General features: G+C 39.4%; 1 protein-coding gene across 3 annotated transcripts in view; it reads left to right on the top strand.

Moving 5' to 3' along the window:
- Positions 1–2553: 2553 nt before the first annotated feature.
- LOC127391571 (septin-2) overlaps positions 2554–22208 on the top strand; it is a 35821-nt gene continuing 16166 nt past the window's right edge. For 2 of the 3 annotated variants that reach the window (XM_051634464.1, XM_051634465.1), the window contains exons 1-9: positions 2666–2760; positions 8184–8235; positions 9329–9428; positions 10936–11022; positions 11586–11709; positions 16422–16556; positions 16963–17080; positions 20737–20838; positions 21658–21803. In XM_051634464.1, coding sequence (XP_051490424.1) covers positions 8209–8235; positions 9329–9428; positions 10936–11022; positions 11586–11709; positions 16422–16556; positions 16963–17080; positions 20737–20838; positions 21658–21803 — 839 coding nt within the window. In that variant the 5' untranslated portion in view covers positions 2666–2760; positions 8184–8208. The other variant, XM_051634466.1, reaches the window with a different exon arrangement.

Genomic DNA, 22208 nt, shown 5'->3' on the forward strand with positions numbered 1-22208 from the left:
TGCTGAATGGATGAGGTATTTCTGACTTGCTTAGACGTGACTCCACACAAAGTTAAGATTTGAATTCAAGGAAGGACTCTAATTGTGCTTTTGAGAATATAAACCTAGATGTATCAGGAACTTTCATAAAAGGCATTTAAGTTTCCAAGGGAAGAATAAAACAAAATTCTTCCAGAAATATTAATCATGGGAATGAGCAATTCACAGTCAGACTGCCATTCACTGCACTAACATTTCTAGACTATTTCACCATTTAGGGGGAACAGTGTTCTTCATACAATGATTGAGTCTGTTTGCACCTCTGTTGATACCAGTGTGATAAAGAACAAATCTGCAGCAGGTCTTCCCTGGCTATGCATTTTCTGTAGGTTTCTGCACTGCAGCAGTTCTGCTACATGCACCAAACAGCTTGTGCTCTGCTGCCCTGTGGCCCTGCACACTCTGGTTTCCTAACAACTCTTATAAAATGTTTCAGAAGTAACAACAGTACCTTTTCACCAAGTGCATAACATGCTGTAAAACTCCTTATCACAGGATGCTCTTAATGCCAAAAATTGAGATGGGTTCAAAAAGCAAGGAGAAAAATTCATGGAAGAGAAAATTATCAAGATAAAACTTCTGGCTCAGGAAGCTGCTGAGCTCCAGCTTGCCGGAAGCCGAGAGGATGCACAGACATGGTGCTGCTTTTATCTTTTCCGAAGCATCTGCTGCTGGGCACTGCAGAGGTAGGCACTGCCTCAAGCTGACCTTTGCTCTCACCTGAAGTGCCCTTCCTTAGGTTACTTTCTGGCATCGTTCAACAGTTTTGGGAGGACTGTGACTTCCTTGAACATTTTGTGTGACAGTTGGTCACCCATCTGATTCATCCATGACTGGGGAAAATCAGCAGGATGCCTCAGTAATGAGGCACTTGAAAATTCTGGAGAATGTTTCACCCATTGCAGTAAATCCTGCAAAAGGAAAGGAGTGACAATCATGGGAGTGCACTGAGTTCCATTAGACTTTGTGTTGATGCAAGTCTATAGTCTGGCATCATTCATGTTAATCTCTTGTAACTTCTTCAGGTGCTAAATAGTTATTTGTAATAGCAGTTTATGTGTGCAAAACATTTTGTGTGTCACAGTGTCCTAATCGAGTGAAAGAAGAAGTGCCAGTGTTGTTCCTTTCATGACAGTACAAAACATCTATATGGATATCCTTGGAATAATTTAAGACCTTAATTTCTAAAGAAGACTGAACTGCTACTTTTTAACTCCTCCAAGAAGGCAGTATGTAACAGTACTTTGAAATACAACATTACACTTTGTCCTAGGAAACGGAACTCGGCTCCGCTTTCATTGGCTTTTATCTTGTGCTTACTCAGATCACATCAATGCTTGGTTGATAATAGGAGCACAATGTGTGTTAGCAAATAATGCCAGTCTGCCTTCAGCAGCATTTGTTTCACTTCCATGTTTTCCTGTTGTGAGCTGCAACCCTGTTTGCTTAGCGGATGGAAATGCAGACAAAATAGAAAATTGGTTCTTGGGATCGAGAATGGTAAGGGGTTTGCTGCTAGGTCAGACGTTCAAACTGCCCTCTGCAAAATGTTTGGATGGATTAGTGGAAACTTTCCTGAACCCACACCTTGTGGCTGGAAGGTTGGCGAAAGCCGTCCCTGGACTTCTCCTGATACCCTGTTTTAATCTTGTCAGCCTTGCATGGAGTGTTTGAGCTATGTAACACCGTCTCACCATGAGAAAGTGACCTGGGTCTGTAACTTGACTGCAGGTATCATTTGCACTCCAGGTTGTATCTGGTGGAATCCCTGACACTTGCAGTTGAGAACCCTACTCACTCCTTCAGTGGTGGCCCTGACCAAGGCAAGATGTCTCTCACTTAACCAGAGGGAATGCTGTGATAAAAGACAGCAATAGTGTGGCTAAAATTAGTGCATTGGGCTTTTTCCACAATTTTTGGGAGAAAAGTTTGCTTCATGTGTGGACGAGCAGCTGAAAATCAAACAGGTGTATATTACATCCTCCATTAGTCAAACAGCACAAAGTTTGAGCTACCTTTGCCCCTGACTGTCACATCTACCCTACCAAAATCTTTCCCATGGTGAGGAATATTGCTAAAACCTGCTGTAGGTGGAGGAAATCTGAAAGCTCAACAGTATCTGGGTAGAAATAAGAACCAAACAATTTGAGAAGGGGGTGTTCTAAGCAGTATGGGCCTCAGCTGTGTCTCGTTCCTGCAGATGAACTGGCACACGTCGCTCCAGGCTTGTTAGCAGCCAGAGGGGTGCCCAGGTGGGCTGCTGCGGGATGTGGGGTTGGGGTCTTAACAAAGGCTTGAATAATTTCAAAGGCGTGACCACCGCAGCACTGGCTACCAGGCGGTGTAGCCGGCGTACGGTGGTCTCCGTAACGGGTGCCCCTGACGGAGAAGCCTTTCTCCCAGCTCCGGGCCTGCCCGGGCCTGCGGCTCCACTCGGCGTCCTGCGGGACGGGGGAGGTCGCCATGGCAACCCCCGCCGCGCGGCACGGGCGGGCTCCCCCGCTGTCACTCAGGCGGGCGGGCGGGGAGGGAGACGGTCTATCCCTCCTCTCGCTCGTCCCGGAGCCGCGCCTTGTTACTTTCCTGGGAAGCGGCCTAGACCATAGAGTCGTCCAAAGGTAGAGAGGCGTTGGGCCGCGGTGGTGTGTGGGATGCGTGAGGGCGCTGCGGGGGAGGTGGCTGGTCGCGGCCTGGCAGCCCGGGCACCGGCGGCAGGCTCAGGTAAGCGCGGGGACCGGGCCGCGGCCTCCGGGAGGCGCCTCTGCCCCTGACACCGCTCTGCGGCGCCACTGCCCGGAACCCCCTGGCTGGACCGGCCCTGCCTGCAGCCGCCAGCGGGGCGGCCTGGCGGGAACGGCCCCGGTCCGGCCCGGTCCCCGGAGCTGGCCTGCGGCGGCCTGTGCTCCGTGCGCTGCCCAGGGCCCTGGCTCGGGCCTCCGTCTTCCTTTCTCTGCCTGGGGCGAGGCTTTTCAAGCTGATGTATGAGGAGGGGAGACGCGTGTCGAGGCAGAACCTCCGAACCCCCCCAGTGGGGCTGTGGGCCGCTTTACCCATTTGGTTTTGAAGCGAGGCTGGTGTTCCTGGAGAGACGTGGGCAAGGCCTGTGTGCAGCCGGGGGTGCGGGGCGCGGGGGGGACAGGAAGCGCTGTTTCCATGGGGCATTCCTGGGATGGTTTTAACATTGCAACACTCAGCGCGGCCAGTGCTGGGAACCGGGGATGCTGCAGGGAGCGGCAGAGCCCACCGCAGCACAGAGCCACCCCCATCGGGGCTGGCAACAGGAGGAGCAAGCACTTCACACGGCTTCTCTTATTTATTTTTTTTGGTCTTAAGTTACTGTTCACATTCGAGTTAGAGCCTGTGTGGTGTCATAGGACTTGGAAGTGTTTTAAAATATGTATTGCTTATGTACACAACTATAGTTAAGCTTTTTGGGTGTGAAGCAGAGGTGCCTGTTTCTGCTGAGTGATCACGGTTCATATGATTTAAATTCAGGAAAAGCCCCTGCTTTTCACATTTACAGGTCTGTTTTACAGTATTTTGCTCGATACAGTGTCTTTGGGAAAACACTTAAAAAGCTGCTTGGGTAGGATGCCTGTAATCCCTAAGACTCATCATTAATGTGAATGGTATCACTGCCTCCTTTGTGCTTTTTAAGTGACTGTATTGAAAGGACAGTAAGAAACTTGTCTAGAGAAATATGGTATACATTGAAATGGAACTTTAAGTAAAAATATTTAGGACTAGAGCTCTAGAGTAATGCATTGCTTTTCCTAAACACTTTTAAAACCAGCGCTCATGCATGATTCTTCTCTTTTACTTGCTTAGTTCTTGCCTCCCTTTGCTGTGCATGTGTGTGCTTTTAAGTCACAGAAGTGTAACAGGATTTTTAAAGACACAGAAATGTGACTAGTTTTGACGAGGAACGTTGCATTCCCCATGTGTCATTGGGTCAAATATGTTACTGACACACAATCTGTAAAACGTATCAGTATTAAATACTAATTCAAGGGCAAAACAGTGACTTACATTTTGCTTGGTCTACCTGCAGGAGCTTTAGATGGGTTGTGTTTTGTTTTGTTTTTATCAGTTGTTGTATTTGCTATTAAGTTCTGTTTTTAGTGGAAGTGATACAGTCCTTTTCCTGGAAAGGAGCAATGAAGGAATGTGTTCAGTTGTTGACTTGTAAAAGCAGATTCCTTCAGTTTGTGAGGTCTGTTTCTAGTGAGGAAAATGAGATCACCTGGGATTGTTGATACAACGAGAGTGACCTTTTCCCTGGGAGCTTTTGGGAGGGGGTTTCCTACCAGAGGTGAGGACATGCTATGAGTAAAGTGTGACACACAGAACAGGCTCTGCTCAACCCCCTGTTGCTTGACAGAGTTGGGTGATTCATAGAACTTTGGTAGCATCAGTTTAAAAAAATGAAGTTAACTGCTTTGTGTTTGAATACCCCTATATCCAGTCTGGAATACAGTGAGTGAATTATTAATTATCACACAAGTTCCTTGTTTCTCTCTATGCAAGACCCTTGGAGAAGTTCTAAATATTTTTTTAAAATTATGTATGTGCCTCAGTACTTGACTCTGACATTTCCTAGTGGGTTTTTGTAGCTCTTGTGAGAAACCACAAATACTGATATTTTACTGAGATACTCTTGGTTTCTCTGTCTGCTTTCAGTCTGAAAATGTGACTTCAGAATGCTAGTGTTGTTTTGAGACCATTTCCAGCACTTGGAAACTTCCTTGAGTCTTTACTGTTTTCTGTGATTCCTTATTGAGCTATTAAATACGTTTTTAGTTACCTCTTTCTTCCCATCTGAGATTATGTATAATTTACAAATCTGGAGGGATATGCTGCTTGTAGGGGTGATAGTTAAGGTCACTCCAAAGTGATTATTTAAAAATGTTGTGTAATATCCTTATATGGAATCACTCTTTGAACATTCTTCATTGCGTTTTCTTTGTGCTAGTTCCTATTAAGAAGCTCCCAGTCTCCCTGTTCTGAACAGTTTACTTCTTGCATCCTGACAGGAACAAAGGAAATGACCCATTTTCCTTCCCCTTCTTTTTCTCTCACTGGAATACTTTTCTTAGCAGAAGGCAGTTGGGATGGCACGTTCCAGGCCTCTCTCTTTGTAGAGTAGGCAAGAACCGCATGTTGGTTAGGACAGGAATTTGTTTGCATCTAAAAATGAAACTTGGTTACATTATCTACTGTTAAAAAACCTGATTTGGACATTGCTGTGCTGTAGCACAGTGTTTCTTTTTTTCTGCTGGACCTGCTAAATGGGGCCCAAATAAAGTCTCACTGCTGCTTCCATGTTAATTCAATTGTATCTTACCTTTCCCTTTCTTTTTGAAACATTTTTCATGTGCTGTTTTTCTCATCTCACAGTGATAGAAATAGTCCTTTGAAAACCTGAAGGCAACAAAACAGCTGTAGGTTGCTCTGTTTTGTCTTAGCTGTTAATTAAAAAAAAAAAAATTATTACAGAAAACTGATGAAAAATAGAACACGGTTGGACTTCATGATCTTAAAGGTCTTTTCCAACCTAAATGATTCTGTGATTGCAGTTTCCAGATCTGGAACTATCTAGAGTGTTGTCAGACACTCAATTTCACGTTATTTCAGTGTGTGACTCGGTTGTGTGCAGACGGGCTTCAGGATTTCAGCAGTCATGGGTGCACAGAGTAGCCTGCTCCATTGACAAGTTTGGGTCATTTGGTATAAGGAGGTGAAACACACGGTGTTGTGTTAATTCTAAAGTTTTGATTTGTAATGATATGGTAAAGCTTCAGGAAGATGGCTTATGGTTATCTGGGGAAGTTGGTTGAATAATTTTCTAGGAAACCTCTTGAGGGCAGTGTTATGAGTTGTAAAATGTATTAAGGCTGAATGTCAGGATTCATTTGAACCTGAGTGCCTTATTTAGGTGTTGTGGAACAGCAGTTTTATCTTTTTATTTGTTCAGCTTACTTTTACGAGCATATTTCTATTTAACAAAATTCAGTGGGAAATAACTACCAGGATGCCTGTTGTGTACAGGCATTTATGCATGTGCTTCAGTCCTGATGTGGTCAGAGCAGCTGTCCTGCAGCTTTGGCTACAGCAACTTAGTAAGACACAAGGTGACTGTGATTTGCCTGTTAGGAAAAAGGGTTTGTAAGTTTTGTTTGTGGAATGATTTACTGAAATTTAGCCTTTTATGAGATGATAGACTAATTTTTAAGCCAAATGTGTCATAATCAGTTGACAATTTTGACTCTTCTGCTTTTTAATTGAATAGGTTGGGTATTGCTACAATGGATGTGACTATACTGTCAGGTTAAAGCAGAAGTGATTAGAGAATTTGCCAAGCATTTAAATCTGAATTGTTCCCCCTTCTCACCTTTAACTGTAGGCAGCTGCTCTGAGTGACTTTTCATCTGGCATCACTATGAGAAATGAGGCAGAAGGTCTGTCTCTGTTGGCACTTGGACAGTGACTATTTGTGAACTTTTCTAAACTCTTGAATTGTGTTACTGATTTTAGAGACAAAGGTGACAACAGAGTTTCCAAAGGTAGAAACAAGATATGAACAGAAGAGCACTGCGTTACACTGGTCAGTGAGGCTGTGACTGTCTTTAGGGATGTGTAACACTGGTTCTCTGGAATGAGCCCTTGCATATTGGTCAAAGAAAAATAAGCTGTGTGTTTTTTTGTTTTGTTTGTTTTTGTTTGTATTTTTTTGTTGGTTTTTTTTTTTTTTTTTACAAAACCATTCTTAGGTGAAGTTTCCCAGGCTGTTTTGAGGAATACCCAATTAGAGGCAGTCGTAACATGCTTAGGATCAGGACCTCCCTGTTTTCCAGGCAATGGATATGTTAGACTGTCAGGAGCAAGCAAATAAACTGAGAATGGAGGAAAAGTAGTTTGTGGAGAAAAAAAACCCAAACCAAACAACTTTCCTTGCTTACAGGGTGGCTGATGTCTACACAGCTGCCAGGGTTTGAATGCCTGCTTTTGGGGCACATGGAATGTCATATGAGCTGAAGACATGTTTTCCTTAAAACTCCCAAGTTGCAGTTATGCTAACTTCAACTTTTCCTTCAGTCCAAAGCTTAGCATTTCTCTGCTAGGATTGGGCTGTCGAAGTGCTGGTGTCAGAAACTGGACCATATCCTGCTAGAGTGACTCTCACTATCCAACAGGAAAGTGTTTCTGTCTGAACACACAGGTGCCTACACGGGTCACTTCCCTGCTTTCCCAGGCCAAGAGCTGCCTTGTCAACAACCCAAGCTGTGAAGTGCTCCTGCTGTCTCTGCATTTCCTGTCCTTGCTCTGTGGCCGCTTGAAATGAAAGGGCCTCGCTGCTGCTGTGTTAGCTAATCTATAGCACAGCTAACATCCTTGAGTAAAAAGATAAGGGCTTGCCAAAACCCAGCTGTTCTGGGTGTCTGAAACTAAAGAACAAATCTTCTTGATAATCCTTCAGATCAGGGTGAAGTTTCATGTCCAGTGTGGGTTAGCCAAGTGACAAAGTTCTGCAATGTTCAGTGTAGTGTTCCTGTTCAGTGACTGAAAATAATGCTATAACCTTTACCTGGATATCCCACAGGTGTCCTGGTCTCAGGAGATATTTTTTGTGTATGGTCATAAGTCTCAAATACTATTTTATTAGCAACAGTTAGATTACATTCACCTATTTGTTAATCCATCTTTTAAAACAATTCGTAAGTGGAAAGGGGCAAGATGGAAGGGAAAAGGATCTCCTCATGCTATTCTGTATGGAGGGTTGGGAACAGAGAATATTTGAATTTCGGGTTGCTTTAAGCTTTCAGTAGATATTTTTCCTTCTTTAAAGGATGGATGAAAGATATTTAAGGATACTGAATTTTGATATTTTAAGTTTTAAAGGAATCTTTCTATTTTAAAGCTTTAAAATATTTAAACAGTGTTCTGTTTCTATAATCCTGCAGAATTTCTTTCCTGTTAACAGCTTCACAGAAGCAGCCATTTTAATTATGGCATGCCTGTTCTAGTAATATTTGAGTATATGACATTCTATTCTGCTGGAATAAAATGTGATTATTATATGCAGTTGATCAGCTCAAAATTAAAATGAAACTCAGCTAACATGTACTCTGGATTTTATTTTGCAGTGTCTGAAACTTGGAGTGACAAAACATGTCTCAGTCAGGTGAAAAAGTAAAGGTAAAGAGATGGCTGCATAGCCAACATTTCTGGTTTTACTGAAGTGATAAAATGGTGAATAAATGATACCCTGTTGCTTCAGATGCATTTCTTAAAAGGAACTGTTTAGTAGAAATGGAGCTTGCATGTGATTCTAGTAATAGGCTTTTGAATGTTTGCCAGGCATTCAATGCTTTCTTACACAGTTAGAATGGTGCCTTTACCTAAGGAAATTTCATTTGACCAGCCCTCATTTCTAATGTTTGTGCCTGTCTGGGTGGGTTTTAAAAGGATTGTTAGCAAATAACATAATTGCCTTCTAAGCAATTTCCCCTCAATCCTCTCCTGTCCCACTGGAAGTGGCATTGTATACAAACTTTCTCATCATAAACTCATCTGTGAAGAAAGTGTTTGGTTCCATCTAGCTCATAAGAACCACAGCCATTGATTCAGGGACCTGTTTAGGCTCCTGTTAGGTTTTCAGTCAATTGGTAACAGATGGTGGATCAGACTCCCCTTTTTATAGCCCAAGTCTCTTTGATAAGTTTTTCAGGCACATTTCTTTTTCCTGCTTTTGCGTTAGGAGTTCAACATTGTGAAGATAGGTGAACAGCTTAACAAGCAGAAGATACAATCACAGAGAGATATATCTTGGTAATCTGCGTTACTGTACAATGTGCTTGCTTTTTTCTTCTGTATGCAGTATTTATTTTTATAGAAAATAGTAGTACAAGCAGATACCAAATTTGCACAGATTTGAACAAATTTTTGACCTCTAGCTTAAAATGTCTGGGATTTTAGCTATGTTTACAGCTTAAGACTAGTAATACTGCATTCTTGCAAGCTTCCATATATATATTTTTTTATCCAAGGAGAGACTTTTGTGTATGTGTAGTTCAAGGTACTTAACACATTTCTAATTACATCAGACTGCTTGGTAAATGGACCTGTTTCAAGGTCTGTCTCGCTATAGCAGCAAAGATGGTTTCATCCTCTGTTTTTTCCATGTGCTTTATATACCTCTGTACTTTATTGTATAGAAACACCTGAACTCTGTTTCAACTTTTTAGGGGGAAGGGAATTTCATTTATACCCACTCTTGTTTTCTTGGCAGTTTTCCGACTCCGCCGGCTATGTGGGGTTCGCTAATCTGCCCAACCAGGTTCACAGGAAATCTGTGAAGAAGGGCTTTGAATTCACCCTGATGGTAGTTGGTAAGTGAGTTGTTTAAGTATTTTTGACTGTTAATGGACAAGAACAAAATTTCTTTCACATGGACAGGTATGGCTTCCTACTTAGCAACTGACTGTTATACAGAAGAAAAACTGAGCCTCTATACACTCTCTCTAATTAAGTCTCTTACAGTTTTGTCATGTTTGGTAGGAGGGCATATTTGTAGTGATTAAAGATGATGACTTTGAGCCAACAGGACATTCTTGTATTCCTGACTCATCATCAGATGGCAGGGATAGTTGCTTAATCTTTCTTTGACTCCCAGTTCCCCAGCTGAAGGCATGAATGCACATAGTGAATCTTGCTGTTGAAATGGTGCTTTTGTTTTGGGGTTTTCTGCTGTTCTGTGCTGACTCACTCTGGTGTTAGAGCTAAACTTCTAATTTACCTGTTCTGTGATGAGCACCTGCACCAGTCTCTGATGAGATGTCCTTTAGGCACAGAGGTGTTTTGGGTGAATTGTTGAATTATACTTGATTGAGTCAGTTTAATGTAATAGAAGTGCGCAGGGAGACCACAGTATCTGTTACCTTTTTCGTAGTAGTTACCTTGGAATGACATGTTACTGAAAAATGAAAATGAGATGTGTAACTCTTCTTTCTTATTCTCTGCCCTGTAGTACTGTTTGAAATTATTTGGTGACTGAGTGTTCAGTGATGTCTGTAAATTAGGCAGTTTATGATAAGTGTGGAGATTTATTATTTCATGTAGTTTGTGATGATAAAGACAGATACCATTTCTGTCTCTAAGATTAGGTTGGTAGCATCTAAAATAACATGGCCAAGTATTGTAAATTACTCCTTTGATTCCTTGGGTGAGGAAAAAGTGACTTTTTGAAATTCAGAATTAGTCATTGGACTTACAGGTTTAACTTTCTTACTTTGATCTAAGACAAAATTTGTATGACCTGAAATTCTAGAATTACAGAACTTCTCAGGTGATTTTGGAATAATTTTCTTATGATTTCCTGTTTAATGTTTCGTAGGATGTATGTAGCGTAACTATAAGGGTGGAAAGCTAGACTGTTAGTTTAGGATTGGTTTATTCATTCTCCCTCCCAAGTGTTTCAGGTTCAATTTCTAGCTTAGGAAAACCTTAAAGCTCTGAGAAATTTTCAACAGGAGAGCTACAGCTCCTGATTTTTATAAGTTTAAATGAAAAAAAGCTTCTATTTTCCTGAAGGGAAGCATAACTATCTCTAGATCTGTAGTCAAAGTGCTGTATGACCTTTCAGCTTTTATTGTCAATCTATTTACTGTAAACTTCACATTTTCATGTAACATTTATAAAAACATTAGAGGCTTGTTTTTCCTGTATTTTTAAAGTGCTTAGGTGAACCTTTTGATGTTTTTGTATCAAAAGCTAGGGTGGATCCTAATGGACAAATTATTTTTCCTTCATAATGTGGGCTTGGGGAAAGAGGAGGTGCTTTAAGAAGCCTGGAGTAAAATATGTATATGCTTAATAACTTGAATTATTTTCTTGTAGGTGAGTCTGGCTTGGGAAAATCCACTTTGATTAACAGCCTGTTTCTGACTGATCTTTATCCAGAACGTTATATTCCTGGAGCTGCAGGTAAACATGGTTTTGCAGTTCCTTCAGCACATCCTCTGTGACATTCCATGTTCTTTCAATTTATATCGCTTCATTCTGATGGTAACTTTGCCCATGAGACCCTTTATTTATGCTACCCAGATGTATTTTAATCCTCCAAATATTTTTTGAGCTGTCATTTTCTCATATTTTCTTTCAAAGACTCAGCTTTTCTTGTTTCTTTATCAATTTTTATTAAAAACAAAACAACCCTCCAAACCTTTTATCAATATACCTAAATGTGGTTTTCTGTAATCCCCATTTCCTCTAATTCTTTTTGTCTGCAATGCCTTAAATCCTGGTTAGAAGATTATTTTTTGCATATTGTCATGAGTAAATGCCCCCACTCCCCCCCCTTTTTTTTTTAAGTTAACTGCTTGTTCTTTTGCAAAAATGACTGGCTAGCTCGTGGGATTATTTTAGAATACTTTGTCATGTAGGTTACCAGGTTGCATTTCCTCTTCTTTTGCTCTCTCCTGTCTCCTGTAGGGGTTTCTGCAGCAATTGATAGGTTTAATAACAATCAAAATGTTCCTTTTTTTTAGAGAAAATAGAGAGAACAGTTCAAATTGAAGCTTCTACAGTGGAGATAGAGGAGCGAGGAGTGAAACTGCGTTTAACAGTAGTTGACACGCCAGGATATGGAGATGCCATTAACAGCCAGGACTGGTATGTGTGTAAATACTGCTTTGCTTGATTTTGTGTCCTAGGCAAACGCTACTCTAGTGTGTCTGTCTCTGAACCTAGGTGACTCAGCTGGTGATTTTTTTTTTTGACTCATGTACGAAAAGGAACTAACAGGTTCATTATTTTTACCTTTAATGGAGTGTTATCTTGAATTCCTGGTAGAGTCCTTTCTGAGTTCTTGCAGTTAGGCAAAATTTTCTAAATATTTCTGCATTCTGGGTGCTCATCTTCATACCATCAGTGCCATGAGCATTTAGTTTGTGTGAGTTTTCAAATAAAAGTTTTCTTACAGGTTTTGTTGCCTCTAATAAATCTCTAATAAAACTGTGTTAGATTGTAATTTGTTTCATTTTTAAAACTGCTTTTTTATGTTTTTAAAAAGCTTGGTTAGTGTTTTTAGGCTGTCTGGGATTCTCCCTTGAAATGAATGGCCTTTTTTCCAGAAAGGTTCTCCATGGGAACTGCAGTCACCTTCTTGTCTGCAGAGTTGCTCTGCTAGGGCAGAATTCTGGCCCATCCAGTTTCCATATTTTTAAGGCATTGTATTTTAAGCCCTTTCTTTTATATGTACTACTAGCAATTTAGATAAAACTGCATTATTTTAATGAAGGAGTTACTGCTTCTCTCTCTAGCCTGAATATTGCTGATGGTCTTTAACAGCTGAAATAATTGTCTGCAGATACACTGGACAAATACTTAATTGCTTTAGTGTAACAATCATGAAGAAAGAAAATGGTGAAGTAGCTATGATGGAATATTTATTAGAAACAGAATTAGAATTAATAAGCTGGTTAATAAATGTAATTCTCATGCCATCAGTCATACACTTTGTGGAAAACTGATCTTGTGAGAACTTCTTAAAAGAAAGATGAGGTGTATTAATGTGCTTACTGGGATTCCTGAATTATTGCAGTGCAACTAGAAGCTGAACTTTGGATCTCCATGTGGTTGTCTTTTAAGAACTGCTAGCAATATTTATTTTGCATAGCCATTTTTTTTTTACTTTTGTGGTAGTGGTAATCCTAGGGGAAACAAAGTGTTACTGTGCAGAGAAAAGTACTGTAAAGCTAATATTGATTTGAGCTCTTCAGTGTAAGTTAAAGATCAGGAAGGAGGCAAATAGCTCATAAAATATCTATAGCGCTAATAGAATGTTTTGTGATCTTGATGGAATGCTGTGCTACCTGGAGCATTCTGAAGAATATTGTTATCAGACATGGTTTTCTTTCCCTGCTGTACTGTAGAAACATCACAAAAACAAAGGCAGTGCAGTTATGTATTAAATGAAAGTTTGAAAGAGAAGCTGTAGTGGGATTTTTTTTTTTTTCCCCCCTCTCACTTTTCCTACTTTATTAAATAAAAATAGTTGAACTTGGAGAGGAGCACTAAGGCATCTTTCTGGACTGCAGCACAGTCATGCTTATTTTGTGAACTGTTAACTAGAGCTTCCTTCCGCTGGAGCTCAGGGCTCTGCAGCCCTGCATTGTGTTACACGGAGCTCTTCCTGTTGATTGTGTTCTAATGCCCTTTGTTTATTCTGTTAAGATGTTTCTCAGAGACCTACGTGTTCAGATTTTTCCCCTTTCTTTTCGGAGACTTGCTAAACAGAGTCATCCCAGGATGATTCAGACCCAACAGAACAATTTTATACTTACGTTCTACAACAAATCTTGAACATAAAAATAAATTATGGGAACAAATAGTTACTGTACATGACAAAATAAAATGCAGTTAATTGTCTTTCTCTGGTCTCATTTTCTTGTCACGTAAAAAGACTTTGAACCATGAACGAGTGTCATTTTGACAAAGTCTTTTAGCCTTTACAGGATGTCACAGGGACTTGGATGGATAGACTCTTTGTTTCAAACTGTAGTTGAGACTAACCCAGTGCAACTACCTTCCTTCCTTGTTGATTCAGAGGAAACAGTATGTTTGTGTTCTTGAACTTAGTGTTCGGGAGCATTTACTGCAGTTGTGATTAACCAGTAGGTGGTGCTGATCTTGACCCAAGTTATAGAAAGCACTTTTTTTTTCTGGGAAAGCTGCAATTTGTGCAGTATATATATATATATATATATATATATTTTTTTTTTTTTTTTCTGGGGTGATACAGTTCACTGAGGTTATTTGTGAACAGCTGTAAATCAAACTGGCACAATGTCTCTAGGAGGCAGCAGCTGCTGATCCTGTTTCAATTATCTTTCTCCTGAGCAGGTTTCCTAATGGATTTTGGTTTCTGTCTTTGCATTGATGCAAGGGCTTAATTTTAGAGTTTGACTTTCAGGTATTGGAGCTGGAGTAAATTTTTTTGTATTTTCTGTCACAGAAGATTTGCTAGAGAGGATTGTGTTGTCAAGAGTTTGTCCAGTGGGTCTCCTGGATTGGAAGAAAGTGGTGGACTGGGAAATGAGTTATTAGAGGATGTTTTGTACAAAATGAATGAAGTAGATTATTTTTTGGTTTTCTAAATGCTGATATACTTAAAACAGCCTGTAAGGAAACAGGAGGACTAACCATGGTTCACAATAGTGACTTTTTTTTTGATTCTGTGTGAAGCTTTAGTACTGACTGGATTTCTGTGTTCTAGAATCAAACTACACCTAGGAATGCTCTTGGAGAAGAGCAACATTCTTTATAGTGGAAGGTTTGAAGCATAAAATGGCTGTTCCTTGCATAAGGACACTGGGGTCAAGAGAGAAGCATCTCTTTAAAGTAACATCTTTCATCAGACAGGAGAGACAGGATCTAAAGAAGGGAGGAAAAAAATTGCTTCATGCATAGATTTGGGATAAAATCTGGCATGAAAAGAATGATTGAGAAAAACAGGCAACCGGTTAGATAAAAACAGGCAACTTGTTTGATATTGCTGAGCATATGCCTCATTTCATCTTGGTCACCATGTTGCAGATCATTCCTTGGTAGCTGCTTTCTGGCTGCTGCTAACTTTTTTGTTTTGTTTTAACTGTCTTAAGTAGTATTTTGTGGGTTTTGGCAGCCTGGTAATATTGTTCATTTCCCCCAAATGGGCCTAGATGCAATGGTTGTGTTGTTTGTTGTTACAATACAGGATGTGCTATCTCCTAAGTAGTGAGAGCACAGGGGTATAAACCAGGTGTTTCCCGGAAGTCAGGAGGTACAGGACAGTAATGCCATATTTATAGGGAAAATTATAGCTGTTAGAGCTAGAAGACTGCACGTAAACTAATTACATTGCCAGAGAAATGTGTGATAGTTGCTTTCCCATTGTTTGTACTTGGTTTCTGTCCTAATATTTGTGGGTCTTCAGTCTTGTTACCTTTCACCAGCTAAGAGGAGCATATCTAAGAGCAACAGGAACATAAAACATTGTTTTTCAGTGCACATACAAGTATTAACATGCTAGTCCTTAAAGACTTGAGCAGCACTAAGGTCCAAACCCAATAAATTCCATGTTTTGCTGTGTTGTCTTTTGTAGGAAGACTTTGAGCGGTGCAAGTCTTGCAGAGAGATAAACGTGTGTATATATTCTACCGTGGATTCCTCCTTGATCCAAGAGCTTATGCCACTTTGAAAAATCAAATTTCCTTCAGGATCTCTTCCATCATTCTTGTTACTTTTTCTTCATCATCTTCATTACAGCCACACAGCCCAGGGTTGAACTTGGCTGCATGTCACAGTATTTGCCATCATTGTGTGTGTTAATTTTCCAGATTACTAATTATTTTTTGTTCCCTTCTCTGTTTCCTCTTTAAATTTCTCTAGTCATATTTGCACTTTCTCCACAACAGAAATATTATTTTTCAAGTTAAGCTTTCTGCTTATCTTTTCCCCAAGTAGTTTAAGATAAGGTCATGACACAACCATCTGCCTAATCTTCATCAGTGTGTTTGTTTCCCTTCCGCTGCAAGTACTTAATATAAAGTGTCCTTTTATATTAATGTTGTTTGCAGGTGTCTACATGCTCTGGAATATCTTAAAACAATCTTCTTAGTAATGCTTTATGTTTTCTTTTCTCTCTCTAGTCACTGCTCTCTGTATCTGATTATATGATCAAATTGTGTTCTTTTACTTCTTCACAGGGCATATTTTAAATTGCCTTGAACTAAGTAGGAATTATTTTTCTTTGGCAACAGAAAAGGATTCTGTAAGGTAACAAAAAAAGCTTAATAAATCATGTGATGCTCTAGTGCATGACTTAAAAATGTATTTGTACTTAATTCAAACGGAGTAGAATACCAGAATTTTTATAGGTAACTATAGAAACCTAGCTCTAAGGTCAGGGTTGTAAATCAAGAGCATATCAGGGATATGTCATTTGTCAGCTGATTTAAAAACAAATCCTAACCCCCTACCACCAGAAAAGAAACAGAAAAATCCTCAATCTTCTGTTCCTGGCTGTGTTGTCTAAGCACTGAGTGCTTTTTTTCTGAGCTTGCACTTGAACTTTTTATCCAGTGGATGGAGTAACACTTGAAAGTAGCTCTAGGCATAAATAGGCATTTGGTGGTTGCTATGAAAATACTTTTTTGTACTATCAAAATAATTTTTCTCAGTAATAGATACAATGCTAGGAAACTGCATTTTTGTAACAGAAATGCTCTTAGTAAAAGTGTGATTCTTCCCCTTCGGTTTGAATCTTTTTGTAATTACTTTTTTTTATTATTTTAAAGCTAAGGTGATCTAAGGTGCCTCTCTTTCTGCCCCCTATACCACAGCTTCAAAACAATTATCCAGTACATTGACAACCAGTTTGAAAGATACCTGCATGATGAGAGCGGCCTGAACAGGCGCCACATTATAGACAACAGAGTCCATTGCTGTTTTTACTTCATCTCTCCCTTTGGACATGGGTAAGAAAAAGCTCTTGTACTTTAGGGCATTATAAACTTTCATGTTAATTGGGTTGCTTTTTTCATTATTAGATAGCCAATTCAGTTAAAATAGTCTTTGGAGATTAATGGTCTCTTCAGCTTTGTCTCCTTTTTGGCATTTAATATTGTTGTAAAGCAGTCAGTTTGAAGTTGTTTATAATCCATAAACATAAGAGCTTATACTACCCAATTTATCTTATAGTGATAATTTAAATTGCAATTAAACCTTTACATGACTAAGTTGGTAAGCAAGTGCTCTGCCTTTATTTATTCTGGAAATACTATTTATGTAGATACTTGAAATAAATACTTTTTAATACATTTCATCTGTTAAAAAAAAAAATTGCCCTTTTTTTCCCCCCATTTTTTTTCTACTTGTTGGCAGCCTGAAGCCGTTAGATGTAGAATTCATGAAGGCTCTTCATGGAAAAGTCAACATTGTCCCTGTGATTGCCAAGGCTGACACACTGACGCTGAAGGAGAGAGAGAGGCTGAAGAGAAGAGTAGGTCTAACACTTTAACATTGTATGGGTTGCATGGTTCTCATGAACAAGGCAAATATAAAGCAAATTCAAACAGAAGAGGGGTGAATGATATTGGCCAAGGACCTAATTTTCAGGAAGTGTGAGGTGTGAGATCTTCACTGAAGTCTGATGTGCTTTACCAGTTACACTTGTTGAGAATCTGCCTGTTCTTGGCTTCATCATTTTCAGTCACCAACACACCCCAGGAGAGCGAGGTTGGAGCAAAATGGTTTGTAACAAAGGCTCAGATCATCCTGCAGTACATATAGTGTAGGTGTTTCACACTAGCTCTCATGTCATTGTGCAAGCTGAATCAAAGTTTACAAATATGTTAAGGGGGAGTGTCAGGATGATGGAGCCAGGCTTTTTTCAGTGACATCCAGTGATAGGGCAAGGGGCAATGGGTGTAAACTGGATCATAGGAGGTTCCATGTAAATATCAGAAGAAACGTCTTTACTGTGAGAGTGACAGAGCACTGGAACAGGCTGCCCAGAGAGGCTGTGGAGTCTCCTTCACTGGAGACATTAAAAACCCACCTGGACAAGTTCCTGTGTGATGTGCTCTAGGTGACCCTGCCTGGCAGGGGAGTTGGACTAGATGATCTTTTGAGGTCCCTTCCAACCCCTAAGATTCTGTGATTCTGTAAGTTGGGATGATTGGAAACTTGCTTAATAAGTGTACCCATGGTACAAACTAAAACACTACTACAGAGGCAGGACAGTTGGGCTAATATATTAGGAGGATGCTTTTTGTAGCTTCATAGTTATGGAAATAGGTATGTTGTCTGGTATGTTTTTTCCTCCTAGGTTTATCTGTTCAGATGAAATGCCAGGCTGTCATCAGCATTACATTGGAGAAAGGCTTTACAGGCAGTGGTACTAAAATAAATTGCATTGGAAGGTTTACTTGCTGCCTTGAAATTTAATTGTTTGTTTGTTTGTTTTTTTGATGAGCCTTTCCAAGCCAGGCCAGCCCCTGCCAAATATGACATTGCAGTGAATTCTACAGGAAAAAACTCTATATTGTGGTTGTGCAAGTCTTTGACCTTAACTGTAATTTCCAGTTAATCTCATAACAGAATAATATGGCCAATTAACATAAGTGCTGAATCTTTCCTGGTTGATCCTCTGTGATTGAAAATTACTTCATGTACTTAGTTAAATAAAGCAATGGGTAGATTGTATTATACCAAGAGATGGCTCAGTACAATTTAATGAGATCAGAAGCTTTTTTCAGGTTCTATTGACTGAACATTCAGTACATTCAGTTGTGAAGTGTAACAGATTTGAACCCTACCCTGTGAATTTTTACGTCTAATAACTTATGCCTTTCAGGAGTATGGAGATAATGAGTACTTGTAGTCTTTAAAACAATCTTGACTTAGGTGTATGGACACCACATTTATGCATGGACTAAATATAATGAGATGAATGCTGTAGTCTGAGGTAGTGGTTAGGAATCAGGTAGATAAGTCTTCATTCTTTTTGTGCTGCTGGCAAAGGTCACTCTACAAAATGAGTTTGTACTAAGTGAGATGTATCATGTGGTTCCAAAGCTTTGAAAGTCTAGTTACTGTATATTGTTCTAACTCAAAATCTTGGCTAACAGAATCTCTAATCAAGAATAAGAATCAAAATCCTGCTTTGCTGATGCAGCTTGAAGTTTTTTTTGGTTTTGTTTTTTTTTTTTTGTTAGATGTTTCTGCCATTTGGCTATCAATCTGAAGTAAAATGTTTTTGTTTTGCTGCTTTGGACTAAGCGGCAAGATCAGTTCATGGTACTCGCAAAGGAAACCCAGCTTGGAGTAATTCCTGTTTGATCTTTCTGGAATTCAAAGTTATTTTTTAAAGCTCTTGAGTGGGAAGAAATGCAAGGCAGTTTCATAAGCTGTGCCATGCAAAGCTGCTAAGGAAACCTGCTCAAAATAAATGACTTCATAAGAGGGAAACTTAATATTTTGACTTTTTTTTATTTCCCATGGGAAGGCTAATCTTTAGGAACACAGAATCCTCTGAGGCCAATAAAATTCAGATTTGAAGAAGCAAAATGCTGCTTCATTGTTAAGACCATAAAATACAGTTTGTTTTTATTGCAATTCTTTTTCCTTTCAGGAAAGCACTAGGACTAACAGCTGTAATATATTATTCTAGCACCCCTTGTTGTCGGCTTTCCCGTTATTGTTTCACTTGCGTTTTATCTTCTAAGATCTTAGCCAGGTTAAATGTGCTTTCTTGTTTCATGCAACCACTTAAAGGCATCGCACTGCAGCACTGTCCCACCTATCCCAGCTGTGCCTCTTTTATTACCATTCAGTGACATCTTAGTTATCTTATATTTTGTAAACCAATCACATGCATTGTTTTAAATGCAGTTGTGTGAATGTAACTGTTAATTGCTTATTGGCAACATGTACTCCCAGATTTCTATTTTCTTGTAAAAATATTGTGCTTTGCGTTGGTGGGAGCTCATTTTATGCAGCGTCTGAGTGCGGGGGAGGTTTATATACCTGGCAGGAAAACAGTGTCCTGGGAATGACTGTAGTTCATACATGGCCATTCCTCTTCTAATGGTGTGAGGGATTGTTTTATTTTACACAGCTGTTTAATAATTAAGCTTTGTTGGACAAGTTTTATACTGTAGTTATTGGTTGTCATCACAGCAGAGCATCGAGGAACCCAACAATATTATGAGAATAATAAGACCTCTTGACCATTTTGAAGTGTTTGTATTGTCAAGTTAATGTCCAGTTACATATGTAGTAATTACAGTACAAGTCTTTACATAGGCTTTTCTGAATTTTTTTATGATTACCTCAAAAAACCACAAACCGTTTTGCACAGGCTTTGTCTATTTTAGATGTTCATTACTGCAGTAGTGCTGCTGCTTGGTTCAGGTGTTGATTGTGTCATTACAGTTGCAGCTTGTTAGGGAATACTAAACTAGGAAGTTTGCACAGTTAACCATTTCTGCTGAGACATCTGAGCACTCTCTGAAGAGAATTATTGTGGAATTTAAGCATTCTTCATGCTCTCCCCATACCACCACAAACAATTCAGAAGTGCTCTCAGCAAATGGCTTTTAAAAACACCTCTCTTTAAAAGAACCTCTGTAGTTAGCAAATATCAGCAATGATTTTAAGATAGTTTTCATTTCTGTAGTAAAATAAAATCTTTAAAATCTAACCAGGTCTATGGTAGGCTTCTTTTCTCCATTTTAAGACTGTGATTAATTTTCTATTGACTATTCCTTCTTATATCTCAAAACATGTAGATTGTTTGCTGAGTGTTTTATACCATGGACTGTTCTTTCCAGGACGTTTATGGATTTGAGGTTCAAATCTCTGCTGAATGAATAGAAAATGAAAAAAAGCTGAGTATTTTTCTTCATAGGTAGAATGAAATTAATGCCATGTAAGATAGACTTGTAGGACATAAAATAATTTGGTAGTACATAAACTCAAAGCATAAGTAATGGTAACTTCAGCTAATGATACTTTGTAGGCATTGTTAAACTACTTACAGCAGAAAAACAGTTTTCTAGGTGTGACAGACTAGTAAATCAATTCTATATATATTTTAACTTAATACCTCTTCAATTAAATAATTTATTATTCTTCCTTTTTTATAAACCTCAGGTTCTAGATGAGATTTCTGAACATGGCATTAGGATTTATCAGCTCCCTGATGCAGATTCTGATGAAGATGAGGAGTTTAAAGAACAAACAAGAGTTTTAAAGGTAAGTTTCACTCCTAATTTATTGTTTTGCTGAAGTAGCTCTTCAAGCCTACACTGTGCTTAGAGGTATTTTATTCCTTTATAACATGTTGAAAATTCAAGTTTCCTTTGGATGTTGACTCTAAATTATAATCCTTTTTATTCCAGCCTCTGCTTCATCCAAATTTCAAGTGTAGTGTGTTGTGACTTTCTTTTCTCTTTTCAATGTAAGCAGCTTTTCATCAAGAACTGTGGTTTTCAGTCTGTTTTCTAACCCAAGCCTCTCAGTGTGCAAGCAAAGAGAGAGCGTGTGCACGTGTTATGATTACTATATTAATTAACACATTTCCTCTTGTTAGGGCAGATTATAAAGGTTTTACTGAAGTAATTTCCTCTGTGCTGTGATACTTGCAAAGGTGCTTGAAGAATGTATCTGAAGTTCTCACTCTATCTACTTTAATCTGTATCAGAAGTCTGTTTCTGTTGGCAGCTTTCCACACATGATGTTATGTCAGATGACACATGATGCCCAAACTGTACTTCAACAACAGTCAAGTGTTCCTAAAGCAAAGCGTCATTTCCTTCTGTGCCTCTGTTGAGACAAACTGATCCTAACAAAACCACAGGTGTTCATGATGAAAAGTTGCATTGCCTAGAATAGGATTGGCTGGTTTTCTCATGTGGAAGGATTTTTGTAGGATACACTTGTTGACGTTTCTTTTTCTCCTCTCTTGTTTCTTACTTAAAAGTCTTTGTGCTTTCCTTAAAATAAAACCAAAACCCCAAAAAAGTAGCCAGTCAGAAATCATAACAGTAACTTGTTTTGCTCTGTCTCAACTAGGCTAGCATTCCCTTTGCTGTTATTGGATCCAATCAACTTATTGAGGTGAAAGGGAAAAAAATCAGAGGCCGCCTGTATCCCTGGGGAGTTGTTGAAGTTGAAAATCCAGAGCACAATGATTTCCTTAAACTGCGCACAATGCTGGTGTGAGTAGCGGTAAAATTATCGCATCTCCTGTCGTGACGTAACTGATACAATGACTAGAGAATTACAAGAACATGAACTCTTTAATTCAAAACTAGCTCTGATGGGAACATAAAGTCACTTTTTTATTGGCTGTCCACCCCCCACCCCGCCCCCAGCATGTTTTGCTGCTGTAATCATGTGATCTTTGACTTCAGAAAATCTTTTCTATATTTTATGTTGAGGGAAATGTGGCAGTTTTTATGCCTGTCTTGTGTGAACTGATTTGATGGCTTTACGTGTCAATTGAAGTTTTCTTATGGTACAGTGTGTGGGGCAGAAATGCTCTTAAAATTACTCAGAGATCCATTACACTGACAAGTATTCTAAAGGCAGAGCTCAGCCGCCTTGGCACTGTAGGAAATCCT

The sequence above is a fragment of the Apus apus genome, chromosome 16, assembly GCF_020740795.1.
Source record: "Apus apus isolate bApuApu2 chromosome 16, bApuApu2.pri.cur, whole genome shotgun sequence".
NCBI lineage: Eukaryota > Metazoa > Chordata > Aves > Apodiformes > Apodidae > Apus > Apus apus.